This window comes from Opisthocomus hoazin, chromosome 23 (assembly GCF_030867145.1).
Source record: "Opisthocomus hoazin isolate bOpiHoa1 chromosome 23, bOpiHoa1.hap1, whole genome shotgun sequence".
Classification (NCBI taxonomy): domain Eukaryota; kingdom Metazoa; phylum Chordata; class Aves; order Opisthocomiformes; family Opisthocomidae; genus Opisthocomus; species Opisthocomus hoazin.
Window position 1 is genome coordinate 7,532,208 of NC_134436.1, and position 15,816 is coordinate 7,548,023.

Here is a 15,816-nt window from a genome sequence, read left to right on the forward strand (position 1 = left end):
AAAGAGGTGACAAGGATGGGCCTGGAGTTTGATGGTTTTCCAGATCAGAAAAAAAGTGTGACGTAAGAAAAATGCATGAAGTAGAAGCTTGTCTTCAAGCAAATATGCTGCTTGCAGTAAGACCATCAGACTGAGAGTCTTTTGTGTGCCTGTGGACTTATACAGTGCCCCTACCTCCCAGGTTTAAAAACCAAACAAAACCATTAGGGAGCTGTACTGAGAGCTGACTGGTTTTTATGCTTTAGTAAGGCTTTTGGCTTTGGCTTCTGTGTGCCTAGAAAAGCCGAACTAGGCAGCCAGAACTAGTTCCAAAAAATGGACAGCTGGTTTAAAAAACCCCTATAGTCTTGGAACAGTGGAGGAATTCAGATAAGGCTTCACCTAGGTATGTTCAAGAGGCACAACTACGATGAGGGCCCAAACTTTGGATTATCTGGGAGACCACAATGCATAGGGGGTTCAGCAGGTAGCAAAATGACAGCTGAGTAATAGGAACTTGCTACAACCTAGTAGTGTTGTTTTAAATTTTTGCATCCTTGTATAAGGATGTTTTACTTAGATGCAAGTATTGAATTATTGATTTGAAGACTGTTGCAAGACTCTGGCATCTGATTGCCTTTGTTATTGACTCTTTTGTAAGAGTTGTGATGTTTATTGTGGTGGTGATGTGTTGTCAAACTCAATTCTGATCTTGTATAGCAGAGAAGTACAGGCTCCGAGGCGCTGGAGATGAGTGTGTACGTTTGACAAGGCATGTAAGTCTAGAAGACAGAAGCAAGTAGTGCAAAGTTACAAATGAATTTGTTTCAGAAGTCATCAACTTCATACAGCCCAAAGAAGAGGGCGGGGATTGAGAACAGTGTCTGGATGTTTTGGAAGAGTTGAGTGGCTAAGCAGAATAATTACCAACAGAAGTTTAAGTAATGTAACAGGGGGAATCTGTGCACTCCTAGTGCTGTTTGAAACTGTATAATGGTGTGCTCCAGAGAATGTTGGAGATACTTTAAAGCATTTAAAAGTCTGTCTTAAGTTCTCTAGATTGTCTTTAGAGAAGAGTGAAAGATGAAGCGATTCAGAGGAATTCTTGCGATGAAGCGGTGTTTGCTCCAGTTGCTCCAAGCATCCCTGTTTGTAGTAAATGTGTACATTGTGTGACTTTGTCTTCAACGTCTACACAATATGTAGCGAATTAAATTGTTATTAGAACATAGCAGGACATGTTTATGAGTAAAGCTTCCTTTAATAGTTCATCCGAACTCACTTTCATGATGTCTTGTACCACGCTAGTCCAATTCATGGTTCTGTTCCAGCTGAAGTAATTCCTTCCATGTCTCCTTTCTTACAGCTGCCACATTGTCCTTAACATCTTCTGTTAAAAAGATGTACATTGAAAACAGAAAAATTGATGAGAGATCTCATACTGAAAGCTTTACGAAAGCTGGTATAGATGACAGATTCAGTTTCTTTCTAAGTGAGTGGTAGCAACTTTGCTGCTGGCACACCGGAAGGGACCTGTGTTTCTTAATGGAGTGTTCTGAGATGTTCTTGGATGATGGGACAATATTATCTGAATGTGAAATGATAGAGTAGCACCTGGGCTTGTGTATGTGTAGGGTGAGATAGATCTGTGGAGTAAAATGCACGATCTGCTTGGCCCCGCGTACTATGCAAAATACAGGAATTCTGCGCAGTAAGAATTTTATGTAGAATTATTGTATCTGCACACAGGTATTTGTTGAAGTTAAATATAAATTAAATTCATCTTTACAATATAATTTTCCCCATGTCTTTGACCCAGATGACTTCTTTTCAGAGCTGTGTTTGCTTCCAACAGTTCTTATGAATGCTGATGTGTTTGAAAGCCAACCAAGATTAGATGTTAAGGTTTAGCTTTTTGTAGTTGAAGCCCACTAGTGAGCCCATAATCAGCGCCAAACTTTATGCAGGAAACATAAAATATTATGTTGCCCACAAATACCAGCTGTAAACCACTAATGTCTGCACTGGTTCAGTAACTTCACAGTCACAAAGTTTAATTGACTAATGGGGTAACCTGTGGCAATCTGCTTATTTGCCACAGTGTTAGACCTACTGTGAACGGGAGGAGGAAGTGTTACATAGTAGTTCACCAAGGTTTTAGTCTGTTTTTCTTCAAATGGCAGGTAAGCCTTGAGGGAGAGCGTGCTGGAGCAGGCACATGTTCAGAAGGTAAATATTGCTTTTTAAAACAGACAGAAGCAGCAGTTATCAATTAAATCCTAAATGGTGTAAAGAAGGAGAACTCCAGGAAGAGTGGCTCTCAGAGCGTTGTCCAAGTAATTTTACTTACAGAAATGGAAACCTTCAATTTAGATGCTAACATAGAATGACTGATATGTATACAGTATAGGGTGTGCCAGTCTGCAGGAGTAGAGGAAAAAAGAATCTCAAGATACGTGTTGATCAAGGAATGTTTAAGTCTTGTTCAGAATAGGCGACTGCAGACTTCACCAGAGGAAGAATGTGGAATAGCAGGGGTGTTCTTGGGGCTGAAAGGGAAGAGGAATAGAGCTGATGTGGGGGACTGGTCTCATCGGCTGGGCCGGAGGGGTGGTATGGCAGAGAGATTGCTAGGTGTGAGACGGGAATGTGGGTCTGCACACACCTCTCTGAGCCGAGTGAAGCTCTCCTGAGAATTAGGGCTTATCAAAATGGACGAAAAGCAAGGCTGGTGACGCTGCGTTGCCCCGTATGCCTTAGCTGACTCGGGTCTGCCTTGGAGAATTCTGACCAGATTCATGCTGTGCTTTGCTAGACCTTTGCTGAGATATAGGGAAGGGAAAACTACTGAAGGAATGTCCTGAAAAGCAGATGGGAAACAACATGCAAGTAAAATGCAAGCTTTTTATGCGCTGCTTACTCCAGACTTAATTCTTTCCAATGCTGCTTGCAATCAGGTCATGCTGGCGCACCAGTGAGCAGTTAATGATGCACCAGGGTGGAAGAACTGAACTGAGAACAGAAGAGGAAATTAAGCTGGAAAATCTGAAAAATGTAGGCAGTGATTCGAAGGTGTTACTGGAGAAACGCACGAGTCAGTCAACAGGATAAAGGCAAATGGAAGAGAATGGCTGACACATGCAATAAGTGCCCAGTAGTTGTTCTGTCTTTTTTTTTTTTCTTTAAAAAGACCTTTTTTAAATACAGTTGTCATAAGTCAGGCAAGGATGCTGTCTTTCTTGTTTCTATAGCTGAAATGTAGGGATTATTTTTCCCCTCATCTCCTTATCATTATCCTTAGTTCTTATGTGTGCTAAAGAAAATGCTTTCCTGACAGGAGAATGTGTTTCTTCTGTTATTTATGGATGTCTGAACTAACTGTTAAAAGTTTGTTTATCTGTTTTTAAACCATTTTTATGGCTTAATTTTGTTAGTATTATTTTGACATTTATCAATAACCATCAGAAATAGATTTCAACGTTACAAAACACTTATTTCTGCACTCTGGTGTATGTGTCATACTGCTTCAATCCTGTAAATGTCTTGCTTATGTCTTAGAAAGATTCACTAGAAGATTGATGTGAATGCTTAAAAAATATATGCAGAAATATTGTGTATTCTATGCCTATATGACTTCTATTGTTAATGACAGAATTCAGTAAAAAGTTCTCATTATGGACAATGTGTAGAATTAATGGTCTGGATTCTAGACTTTTTTTTTAAAGTAGTCTGTAATCTCTCTTCCTGTTGTCTATGGCAAATTAAATTGCTCTGGAAAAAGTGGAGATCTTAAACTGTAGCTGGTTTGTCCCTGGCACAGATCTTGTAGACGTACAGGCTGGGGTTTTTGTCAGTATGAACTGTGAATTTAATCATTGTCATTGCAGCAACATGTTAAAATGACTTTAAAAGGAACTTAATTCGATATCTGTTTGCAGCTGCGATTTAGGGAACACATGAGATAACGATTGTGTATGTTTAGGAATACGAAGAGTTATTTCCTCAGATGGAGTGCAATTACCTGCACTCAGCTAAATGTTTACGTTTTTAAGTGGAGGACAGTGTTCGCATTAGGAAAACACTCTTTATTTTCATGGCTAGAAGCATCTGGGGAAGTTAGTAGATATACTAAAAAATCAGTCCTGTTTCTTCTCTGAGTATTGAACATATACCTTTTAACAAGCTTAAATGTAGAAATATGTAACTGCCTTCATTTGACAATGTGATTCACGCTAGAAAAATGAAATTTGTTACCATGACAATTGCTTTTCATTTAATGTCTTAGAAGAATATTACTTCATGTTGGCAGAAAAAAGTGATCTTGCTTCAAATGAAATAATGCTTTACGCTTGAGCATTCACGTATTTCTTAGTAGTAGTTCTATCCTATGCTACTAATAGGATCTCAGGTGAGGTGAAAAGACTGGGTTAAGGAGCAGCCGTAGCAGCAGGCTTGTGTGGAACTGCATGTGTGATAGAAAATTACTGGAAATTCTGCCAGCCAGGAGCACTTTGCTCCCTGTAGAATGGTATATGAATGATTACAAATGAGTGAACTTCTCAGCACTTCAAGAGCTTTTGCATTTTGTTTGCGCTATTACTTGCTAGGCGCTTAAAACCTATCCTAGACAGCCCTTTGTGCAGCATTTTTCAGAGTATGAATGTGTTATTTGAGGCATTCCTGGAAGTTCTGACTTCTATCCCTTCCTTGAATTCCTTTTTTACCTAGGGAAGCGTTCAACTTGAAACAGCCCTTAGAAACACCCATCTAATTTCCAGAAATTATTTCAGAGTCAAGGTTTGTGCCAGTGTCAGATGACTGCCAAATGTAGTTAAAAATAATAATGTAATCTTGCATTTTGTCATGGAATTTTAGTAGAAATGGGAGAAAAAATTTCTAAATACAAAAGAGGGGTATCCCAGCGCATATTAGTGCGGGAACTATAGTAAAGCTTGATTGCATAGGAAAAGCTTCTGCTTCTGCTGTGGGTTTGTGATCACACGTTCTCTTTTAGAAAATGAATGTCTAGCCTCAAGGCTAGTTTTTCGTATGAAATTGTTTTCATTTGATAGCAATAGACAACAAAAATTGTCAGTATGTGTTGTTTACTGTCTCATGATCTTTGGAAAAACACTGAATGCTTTTTTGGCATGAAAAGTGATACCCCAAAGGCTTGTATTTTTGATATTTATTAGCTTTTGGTAGACTTAAAATGTGACTCAGAAGGAAAAAAGTTTACTCTGATATTAGAAAATTTAGTTTTCATAAAAACTATGTATCTTGTATCTAGGAAATTGACAGAACATATTTGTGGTGACGTGATGGAGAATGTATCTGTTTTTCTTAATTGTAAGTTTTCTGCATATTTCTTATTACGTTAAAATAAGCGTGCCTGATGAGAAAGAGTAGCTGTAGGTTAGCATTAGGTCAGGCAGAACAATTTGGACAGAAAAACCCCAAACAAAGGGACATGCTCAAGCTGAAGACCTTTAGGGGTGCCTAGCGAAGGCAAGTCTAGAGGAGAGGAAACAACACAGGCTGCATAGCACCGGCAGGTATTTGGTATACTCTTTTGAAATGAAATGACAGAAAGACTCTACGCTGGGAAGCAAAACGGGTTATTCTTGGTTTGTCGCAACTCTAAAGGCACCAAAGTTAGTGTGCCGAGAGCTATCCTGAAGCATAGGACCAGTCTTGCAAGAAGGATTAGTTTATAAATTCCTTCATTTTTAATTTGACTCTTCTTTGAATTAAATAGAATTTGTCTCAATCTAGAGTGTTTTATTATGTTGTGTATTCTATTAAGATAAAAATTTAGATCTCAAATTCTTCTGTATTTTTGGTGTGCTCACCCCAAAGAAAAGCTACAGAGAACTGGGCAGCCCAAGGTCTAGTTACAGTGGGTTTTCCCTGCTGTGGACAAGAAGCCAGTTAGTTATTAATTTTGAATACAAAGCATGAATTAGCACAGACTGGAAAGAGAGTGCAGGAGGTGATACTTGGTATGTGACCACATGAGGAAAATGTGTCGGCGCATAAGAGAGGTGTTAAGAAATTGAGTGCTTAAAGACAGAATATAGGAACTGGCAAAGGGTGAACACACATGAGAAACAGGTTGGTGTGATTAACAGTATCTTCTGAAACCAGCATTTCCAAAAAACTGTGTTCAGGAAGCTGCCCAGTTAGGATGCTTGAAAAAACCTGTAAGCCCTTCTACAGTTTTGCAAGTCTTCCAATCGTTTGGGTAGGACCACACTTAAGAGTGGTTTGTTCCTCGAGCTCTGATAGCTGAAGTTTCTGCGGCAGGCTACAGTCACTTGGGCATAAAATAACCACGGAGTCTGATCATCTTTTTGGGTCCGAGTACTGTTTCAGCTGTGTGATACCGATTGAGTCTTGAATATATTTAGCCTCTTATAAGACTGTCGTTTTGAGGGAGAAATAAACATATAATGAGAACTGATACTAGAAATAAAAATGGAAGAGACTTCTTGTATGGGAGCAATGTACTCGGAGGAAGAGGAGGAGGGAACATGCGTCAAGACTGATGACTTGCTTTTTGAGATTTTCATGGAAACATCAGTTTGTACAATTTGAGCAGTTGATAGCTGCTCTGCTGATACTTTTTGCTAACAGAATTTGGGGTGTCAGTTATAGTGCCTGAATGCTGGTTTCTTCTTCCCCTGCAGTGATCTAGAAAAAAATAATATCACAAGGATCACGAAGACAGACTTCACAGGACTGAAGAATCTCCGTGTCTTGTGAGTATAACACAAACTTGTCTTTCTTAACATGAGTATTTTAGGGTGCTATTTCTACGGATGTCCATCATTCTAGAGATCAAATGCTAGTAATTTCTGTGTATCATTGAGTTATTAGTGTTCTTTTAAACCAGGTAACTGCAATGGTTTCTGATGTGAAACAGTAATTTCAGTTCCATGCTGAAGTCTGAATGTAGTTTCAGAGTTACTTCATTGTTTGTGTTTCTTACTGGCTTTTAGTAAATACTGTGGTAAAAATTTTGGTCCACTTTACAATCACTTATGCATAAATCAATTATACTAAAACACTGGCAAATAGAACTTTCAGGTTTTGGTCACTTTAAGGTACAGTCCCCCTAACAGCATTTTTGCAGAAGAGTGAGCAGAACTGGATTAAAGATAGTTGACTGCTGTAGAAGTAGTATGCAAGAAAACCTGAGAATTGGTTGTGATCTCATGTGAAGTAATAAATACAAGAATTTTAGGTAGTACTGTGTCTTAATCTAAAAGTATCGGTCAAGAGCTTAACTGTACTTTTAAATAGGCCTTGAACATCAAAAGGGGAAACATCATTCTACAGAATTTGTCATTCCTGATTCCCTGTTTTCTCTTGTATGAACCTCAAATGGCACCACTAATTTGGTGGTGAAAATTAGGACTGCTGCATAGATACTTATTGTAGTTATACATAGACCTTTTTTCTTAAGAAAATAACCTTGGTTAAAAGAACAAGAAATAGATTTTGAAGCTCTTTCAGGAAAAGGTTCTTTTCCTTTCAGAAAAGGTTCTTTCTAGTTCAAGTGAATTAATTTTTCCTCTTGAAATTTGTCAAACATTTTTCTGAATTACATCAAGTAATTCAGATGCCCTTCATATCAACATAGAAGCAAACATAGATATTGATGCCTCTACTAGAAACACGGTGGGGATCTGGTGTTTGCTTTGTGGAAGCCAAGCTCATTGCATTATTTTTGTATGTGAAATCAAATACATAACTAAGTATTTGGGCATGTATGAGAGGTAAAAAAAAAAAGCCAGATGAGAGAAACAAAATGGTTTTGAATGTAATGTAATGAATTAGTTGAGGCTAAGCTCTTCAGTTCTTAGTGTTTCTGGAGCTCTCATTTAGCTGTTAGTTTCTGCCTTCTCTGGGCTTGTATTTGGGCACCGAGTGCTGCTGTAGCAATGCAAATCTGCAAGTTCCTCAGTGAGAAACGTTGCTGTGTTATCGGTATCTCATTCTGTTTATCAAGTGCCATTTGCATTATAGTGACTACGTTCTCTGTGTGTGTGCCATCTAGTTCACTAGCAATATTTTGCTAATCTGTTTTGCTTTATTCCAAGTTTTGGTGACCAAAACAAAAAACTAATCTTGAGTTGGTCCCAGCACTGACAGAGGCAGGTTGGTTTTACCACTCTGACCCCTTCTTCTGGACCAAACAGCTATCAAAAGTTAAGAAATGCACAAGTAATCTCACCAGCAGCTCCCGGGAGTTCCTTTCTGTAGTTCTTCAGATTTCTCTCTGCAGCTGAGGTTTTCCTTTGAGTGTATTCTAAAAGAAGTCCTTAAAACTGCAACTGTTGAACTGTGAGAGTTTAGTGATAATTCAGTCGATGAACTAATTGAATCCTGCCAATGAGAAGGCAAGTCTTTTCTCCTGCTACCTTAACACATTTGAAAAGTTGTCGCATACTAAGGAAGCATTTCGAATCCATTAGAAGACTTTTTGTTCCTATGGTGTTTCTTTCATCTCTAGCTGTGGAGTCATTTAGATTTCTTTGGCTCCCATCCCAACTGTCAATACAATTTTGGAAGTCTATTGAAATACATATACTATACTATCATGGAGATCAATAGTTGTTTTGGTTTGGTTGATTTTTTTTTTATTTTTTTTTTATTGTCAGGCATTGTCTAATGCCGTTGCAGTTATTTGTACTGAATGCCCTTAACAGTAAGCAAAATATGCAACTGCTGTCTTTACGTGAACTTTTTGTTCTGTGTTTGTTAAAGTTTACGTAACACATTTGTTCAGCCTTTGAGTTGTGTGGTGTTTGCCACAGAAGTCATTACGAATAAAACCAAAATATACGTATTAAGAAAAAAAAATTATATTGATTTTTGTCTTGCATTGTTTGAAGACCATCTGAAACCCAAGACATGCCATTTCACTGGCTGCTGACATACCCACTTTTGTTCGTTGATGCATATTTGCCTATTCTCCATGTTCCTGTCAAGTCTGATATGTGTTTGTGTTTTATTTTTTTATATTATTTTGTAGAAAGTAAGACTTGCACACTTTTAGTGTCTAGAAGGCTTTCAGATTTTTTTTATTTTTTATTTTGCTTTCTCTTACGGTCTCTTCATATTTCTGGCTATTCTGCATTACTTACACCCTAATTTCTTTTTTTTTATTTTTTTTTGCCTTGTGATGGGGGTATAGTGGGAAGCACTGGAAGTCACAGAGTTCATAGAAAGGTTTTCTAGTCCTGTTTTCAGACCTCAGAATGAGGACAACAAAAGGTGATCTGGAAACTGGTAGAATAGTACAACAAAAAAAAAGCTTCCAGTCTTGAACTGACATTGTACAGGCAAAATATTCTTTCATGCACCTTTTCCTTTTCTCCCTTATAACTTTATTTTTTTTTTCCTCTTCTCATGCAGTTTTTGCCCCCCTTCCTTTTAGGAACAAGCTTCTCTAGTTCACGTGTTTAGGTGGTTTTTTAATTTTGGTTTTTTTGTGATCTTTGTGTGTGGCCTTTGCTGTGAAACATTCTCTTGCTGTCTTCTTGCCTGCTCTCCAGTTGAACAGTCCTGGGCACCCTCGTAGGACTGAGTGCAGAGGAGTGGCTGTTGAGACCAGGGAAGGACAGTGCTTTTTCACTAGTTAGACTTAGTGGGTGATAGGTCCTTCCCTGCTGTGTTTGAGCTAAAGCCACATAAAAATGTTCAGTAAGTCTAGAGATTTAGTCCGTGCAGCTGAGTGCTCTTACCGAAGCAGAAAACGGGTGTGTGCTGGAAGGCAGCAGCGAGGGAGGGATAAGATTGGCTTAAATGGGACTATTGGTATCTCTATTCCTTCGCTTCCGCTTTGCCTACAAAGAGCATTTTTGCTGTGAGAATCCTAGAATGGTCGGGGTTGGAAGGGACCTCTGTGGGTCACCCAGTGCAACCCCCCTTACCGAAGCAGGGTCACCCAGAGCAGGCTGCACAGGACCTTGTCCAGGCAGGTCTTGAATATCTCCAGAGAAGGAGACTCCACAACCTCCCTGGGCACCCTGGGCCGGGGCTCCGTCACCCTCAGAGGGAAGAAGCTCTTCCTCGTGTTCAGATAGAATGAATAGTCATTTCCTGCACAGTGTAAATCAAAGAGGAGTTGGTCTCTTAGTTACTACTTATGCTTGTCTCAGTCTCAAGGGGTTAAGAAAGGCAGGGTCAGACACAGTAGAAGCTGGGGAGTTTTCCCTTACGTTCTTGCACCCTGTTGTACAGCGGGACTGTGTACAGTTGTCACGCGTAGCTGCTGTGGCTGTATTTCTGGAGGGACTGAATCACTTTGGATGACTTACAAATAGTTTATGCTGGGACAAGCCTGAAATCTTCCCAGAATGTAAAGGCGGGACCAAAGATTATGTTGACATTGAGTGGATTCCTGCTATGGGCTGTAGGAGTTGGTTGTCTCGATTACGTTACCTAAAGAGTAGTGTACTAAGGATGTAACAATCAGCCTCTAGACCAACACCTTTCTAAACATAATAGTTATGCTTACAAAAGTTTAGGAAGAAAACTGTTACTAAATGTGCAGTCAGGAGGTGATTTTTCAGTCGGTTTCCTGTTACTGACCAAGAGCAACAGTGCTGTTCTCTCCAGATTTTTTTAATAATCTCTAATTGTAACTTATTGGTACTTCTTTGAAAAGCAATTTTGTAGCATGTGTGAAGAAAAGTGGGGAAGCTCTTTGATTCTCCTGTCTTAAAATTAACTGGTGTTTTTCAAATTGCAGGCACTTGGAAGAAAATCAGATTAGTGTGATAGAGCGTGGAGCATTTCAGGATCTAAAACAACTTGAACGGCTGTAAGTATCTCTATATACCTATAGAAAATCTACTGTTTTTCTACCTTATTGTTGATGATCACTCATAGTATTTCATGATTATAAAATTAACTTCCTTTAAGAAAGAGAGATGAGTACTTGCCTAAATTGAAGTATGCTCTTTAACACAGTTGAATTTATATTGCGTGATAGCTGTTACTTGAAATAAAATTGTTTGCCAAGAAAATAGAACTGTCAATGACACCAGAATCTTAACGATGTTATCAAAAGGACATTATCTGGGCAACTCTTAAAACTGCTATGTAGATGAAGAAAGATTAGTTTATAATAATTTCATGTTACTATATGTACATTATATGTTTATATTTGTGTATAAAATCCATGGTAATGGAAATTGCAATTGTGTCCTTTGTGTATTTCTAAAACAGCCTTTAGACTTAATTTTCTGATTAGCTTAATTTCTTTTAAAGTTGCTTAATGCCACTGATACAAGTGAATTCCATGGTATTATGCTAGACTTAGTGGAGAAAACTGTAGATTTCCTCTGCTTTTGATAGCAATTACATTTATTTTTTGAAAAAAGTAAATGTAACAGGTCTCTTAATCCAGGATCCAATTTGTAGAAAACTACTGGCCCTGCAAGAGTATAAACTTAAATATCAAGAAGTACAAACGTAATTCTATACCCAGTTGCTGCTCTTTGTTGGGTGGACTGTTTACCATGATCAGGAAGCTAAGTTAATTTTGTCTGCTCATGACGGGAGCAGCACAAAATCTCTGTAATACTGAAATATTGCTGGGAATTATTCAGTGTTAGAGGTAGGTGACTAGAACAAAATCGCATGCTGGTTTGGAATGCTTGTTTAAGTGGAGAAGCAGGGGTTTTATGTTTGATTCTTAACTCAGTTATCTGCAAGGCATTTGTTGTAGGTCTTGGTATTTCCTAATTGCTATTTTCTAAATCAGCTTTCAAGACTTAAGTTCCCACTAGCAATTGTTCAGAAGAAGTCTTGAGTATTGACCATATGCTGTACTAAAACTGTTTCAGATGATCTCAGGGTTAGATTTGCGTTTAAGTTGTTTAACTAGTGTGTTCAACTTGTTACATGTATTTACTTGGGATTTTTTGTCTTGAATTACAAAGCTCCATTTATGGCAGTAAGGGAGATGAGTTTTAAATTCTAACGCCTTTTTTTCAGTTCCTGGTACCTATATTGCATTAGAAAGCACTTTCAGGACAAGGGTTTTTGCCGTAGCAGATTGTATTTCATGTTTCTAGGGCAGTAAAAAGATAATAACCAGCTTATTTTTCCAAAATTAAGCATAGCCTGACACTGTGGAAAGCAGTTTGTTCACATTATAGCTGATGTTTGAGAGTCAATATACTAACTACTAAGACCTGGTTTGAGCTCATTTTGTGTGTGTGTGTGTACCTTTCTCATATCTCTATCCAGATAAAGATATAGTTCAGCTATGAAATGAGTTTTGAAAAAAATCTGGGAGAAGGGCTAGCTATCAGTACCCAGAAATGACACTGAAGTGTTGTCTTAAAGTGTTGTTTTTCTGAAGAGTCTGCTCGGTTAGCAAGTGAAAAGAATGTATTTTGCGAAACCAGAAGTTAGGAAATATGATACCTTTAATAGTGTCTGTTTTAGTATGTGATGTTTGCAAATCCTTTTTTTTTTTTTCCTGTGCTAACTCTTCACTTGGCCTGTTAAACATACTGCATCTCTGCTTCTCTTTTAGTATTGCCTGTCATGGAAATATTTCCTAAATGAATGTAGTATGAAAGGGAGGCCTGGAAACTTGCAACTTCTTGGTATTTTAGCTTAAATCATTTTTAGGACAAAACTATAAATCTAATTTTTTTGCTGTGAGTCAGTAGGCTTTGGAGAATGAACTGTGGAAAGTTTGGCGCAACTTATAAAGGCTAAATTGCAACATTTTAGGTAATATTAAAGCTATTTTATTAAGTATTGTCAAACACTGGAAAACGTTAATGAAGAAAGTATGATGGCTGAATTTATAAAACCTGGCTTTTTTCCATTTAATTTCTTTCAAATAACAAATAAAAATTGCTTATATTGCTTTGATTTTGAAATCATGTTATCTTTTGGTCTATTGAAGTGGATGCAGAAGTAATCATTAACTTCTTTTTGAACAATGCAGCTGCATTGGGTCAGACTTTAAAAGCATGAGTAATTTATATTCCTGGCAAAATACCGTATATAAAGGTCTTTCATTCAAAGTAACAGTGGAAGTATATTGTTCCACTCCCTGCCCCATGGTAATCATTCAAAGGGCATAACCTTAGGTGAATATTGTTTTAGCTCAATATATTTTCACTTCTCTAGATGTTGAAGCAAATCCACCATTATTAAATGAGTACATTAGCAGAAGTTTCTTCGTAATAAGTAAATTTTAAATCAAATATCTATAGAGGTGTTAGCCACTGCTAGCAAAACCACTGTGATGATATGTCCTGGCTTTGGCTCGCATAGTTTGTTTTCACAAGAAACTGGGAGGGAACAGAGCCAGGACAGCTGACCCAAACTAGCCAAAGGGATATTCTATACATTATGATGTCATATGCTATACATTATGATGTCATGCCCAGGACATAACCTGGGGGAGTTGGCGTGGGGGCAGGGATCACTCAGGAAGCGGGTTGGGCATGGAGTTCCAGTTGCTGAGCAATTGCACTGTGTATCACTTGCTTTGTGTATTCTTGTATTGGTATTATTGTTATTATTTTTCTCTTCTTTTGCTGTCATATTAATCTTGATCCCAACCCATGAGTTTTACCTTTTTCTTCTGATTCTCCTCCCCATCCCACTACAGGGGAGATGGGGAGGAGTGAGTGAATGGTGTGCAGGCTGGGCTGTCTAGTTATTTGTACTTTACTCTTTTTTTTTTTCTTTTTTTTTGTGGGAAATTCATGCTTATAATATCAATGTAGAATTTTAAAGTATTCTGTAGATATAGGGCAGGATAGTGTCAAAATTTTACATGAGCTTAATAAAGTCTGGTGGTATTAGTTGAAGCAGGTACATAATGCAAGGTGTGTTAAAATGACAGACAGTAGAAAGTTGAGGAATGATGTGGAAGGTACAAGCCACTTCTTTGGCATATTTTTACTCGTCTTTCCAAGTACGCGGGAATCATATCTCTTGCCTCTTAGCCAAATTCGCTGGTTTTAGTATTAGTTGTTCTGCTGAATCCTAAGATTCAGAATTTTTGAGAATATCCGGTGGTACTCGCCATGGTGGAGAACCAGTAGTGTTTCTAGTGGTTTTATTCCAATAAGTTTCTATAGTTTTATTCCAAAACATAAAGAGTAATGGAGAGGTAGGTGGCCATAAAAAGTCAAGCGGTTAAGAGACATTACTAGATACAATCAGTGCATACAGCTTATTACCTTGTTGCACTGCTGCTGAGCCTCAACCAAAGCGACAGTGCTCTTGTGCAGTACTGCAGAGAAGAAACTGTAAAGCTTGTAGAGCCTACGTGTCAATGTGACTTGCAGGTCTGAGGTGCTAGAACAAGTTCAGGATGTCTCCTCTCGGGCTTGTTGGCTTCTCCCCGGCTTCTGTAGTTAAGGCCATTCCTTTCACAGATTCATAGAATCATTAAGGTTAGAAAAGACCTCTAAGACCATCAAGTCCAACCGTGCCTGCTAAACCATGTCCTGAAGTGCCACATCTACAGGTTTTTTGAACGCTTACAGGGATGATGACTCCACCACTGCCCTGGGCAGCCTGTTCCAGTGCCTGACCACTCTTTCAGTACAGATTTTTTCCTAATATCCAATCTAAACCTCCCCTGACTCAGCTAGAGGCCAACTTTGGCTCCAAAAATACTACTTTTCCCAAAAATACTACTAATTGATGTTGAATGATAGACTTTGCAGGGCATGTGCATATGTTCAGTAAGTGTTTAAGAAGCTGTGCAAATGTTCTGCTCAAACTTGCAAGCGCTGGTTGTAAATTTTTGTAGTCTGCCTTCCTTGCCAGTAGCAGGGTAGCAATTTTAGAACAACACCTGTGCCTGTTGGTGTATGTTGGTGTATGGTAGGTTTCAGAAACTGTAGTTCTTTTTTTCTAGTTCCCTTGTGTAGTTTTTTTCTGATGGGTTAACTGTCAAAGGTCTGACGTTGATCCTCTTTCCTGGTTTTCTGTTCTGTGGTTTGCAGTAGTGTGCATATGCCCATGCATTGTGCCAGTATAGCACTGTGTGTGTATTGTACCCCCATTTATCTGAGGCTTGAAGATTTCAGCTGTATGCTTTGCTATGAACACAGTGTATGATTTTAAGATAAAAAGATTATGAAATTTCATATGCAAAGAGGCTGAAGAAGAAAAAGAAATACGGGTGGGCCTTAAAGATGGACTGAAATTTCTTCCAGAGCCATATTTATGTCACACATTTATGTGAAAAATGAGGCAGGATATAAGACACCAACCGATCCTGACTTTTCCACAGCCAACTGCCAGAAATTGTCACGTAGCTGTATTATCTTCAAAAGACTGGACTTTGGCTGATGGCTGGTTCTTTCTACTCACATTAGTGTCTTTAGCTAGCATAAAAGATCTCAACATCTGAAAACACTAAAAATGTGTTTTTGTTGTTTAAAGGAGGGGGGAAAAATGTATAAGCATGGCCAAATCAAATCTTTACAAAGTTGGGAAAAATAATTAGCTTCTAAATAAAAAATCTAGGATCCAGATTGTAACCCTAGTGTACACATGGATGGTTTCAGTTTTGTGCATGCCAAGACAGAGGTCAAAATGGAAATGGTATTTGACCTTTACCTGCAGAGAAATGCTACTATGCATTGGGCTTTCGTAAGCAGCTTCCGAAATGCTCGATTAAGGTATTAAAGTGTATTTATTTGGCATAATGTGCTGTAAAATTGCTATTAGTGACCAAAGATGCTAAGGAGAAGAGTGAATTATTATGTGATGCTTCATGATCTGGATTTCATAAACGGAGATTGAACAGGCTTTAAATAAATCATGTAATAC

General features: G+C 38.3%; 1 protein-coding gene across 2 annotated transcripts in view; it reads left to right on the forward strand.

Moving 5' to 3' along the window:
- The window catches only part of SLIT3 (slit guidance ligand 3), a 525,043-nt gene that overhangs the window by 20,779 nt on the left and 488,448 nt on the right, over positions 1–15,816 (forward strand). For both annotated transcript variants that reach the window (XM_075442199.1, XM_075442200.1), the window contains exons 3-4: positions 6,669–6,740; positions 10,742–10,813. In XM_075442199.1, coding sequence (XP_075298314.1) covers positions 6,669–6,740; positions 10,742–10,813 — 144 coding nt within the window. The remainder of the gene's footprint in view (positions 1–6,668; positions 6,741–10,741; positions 10,814–15,816) is intronic.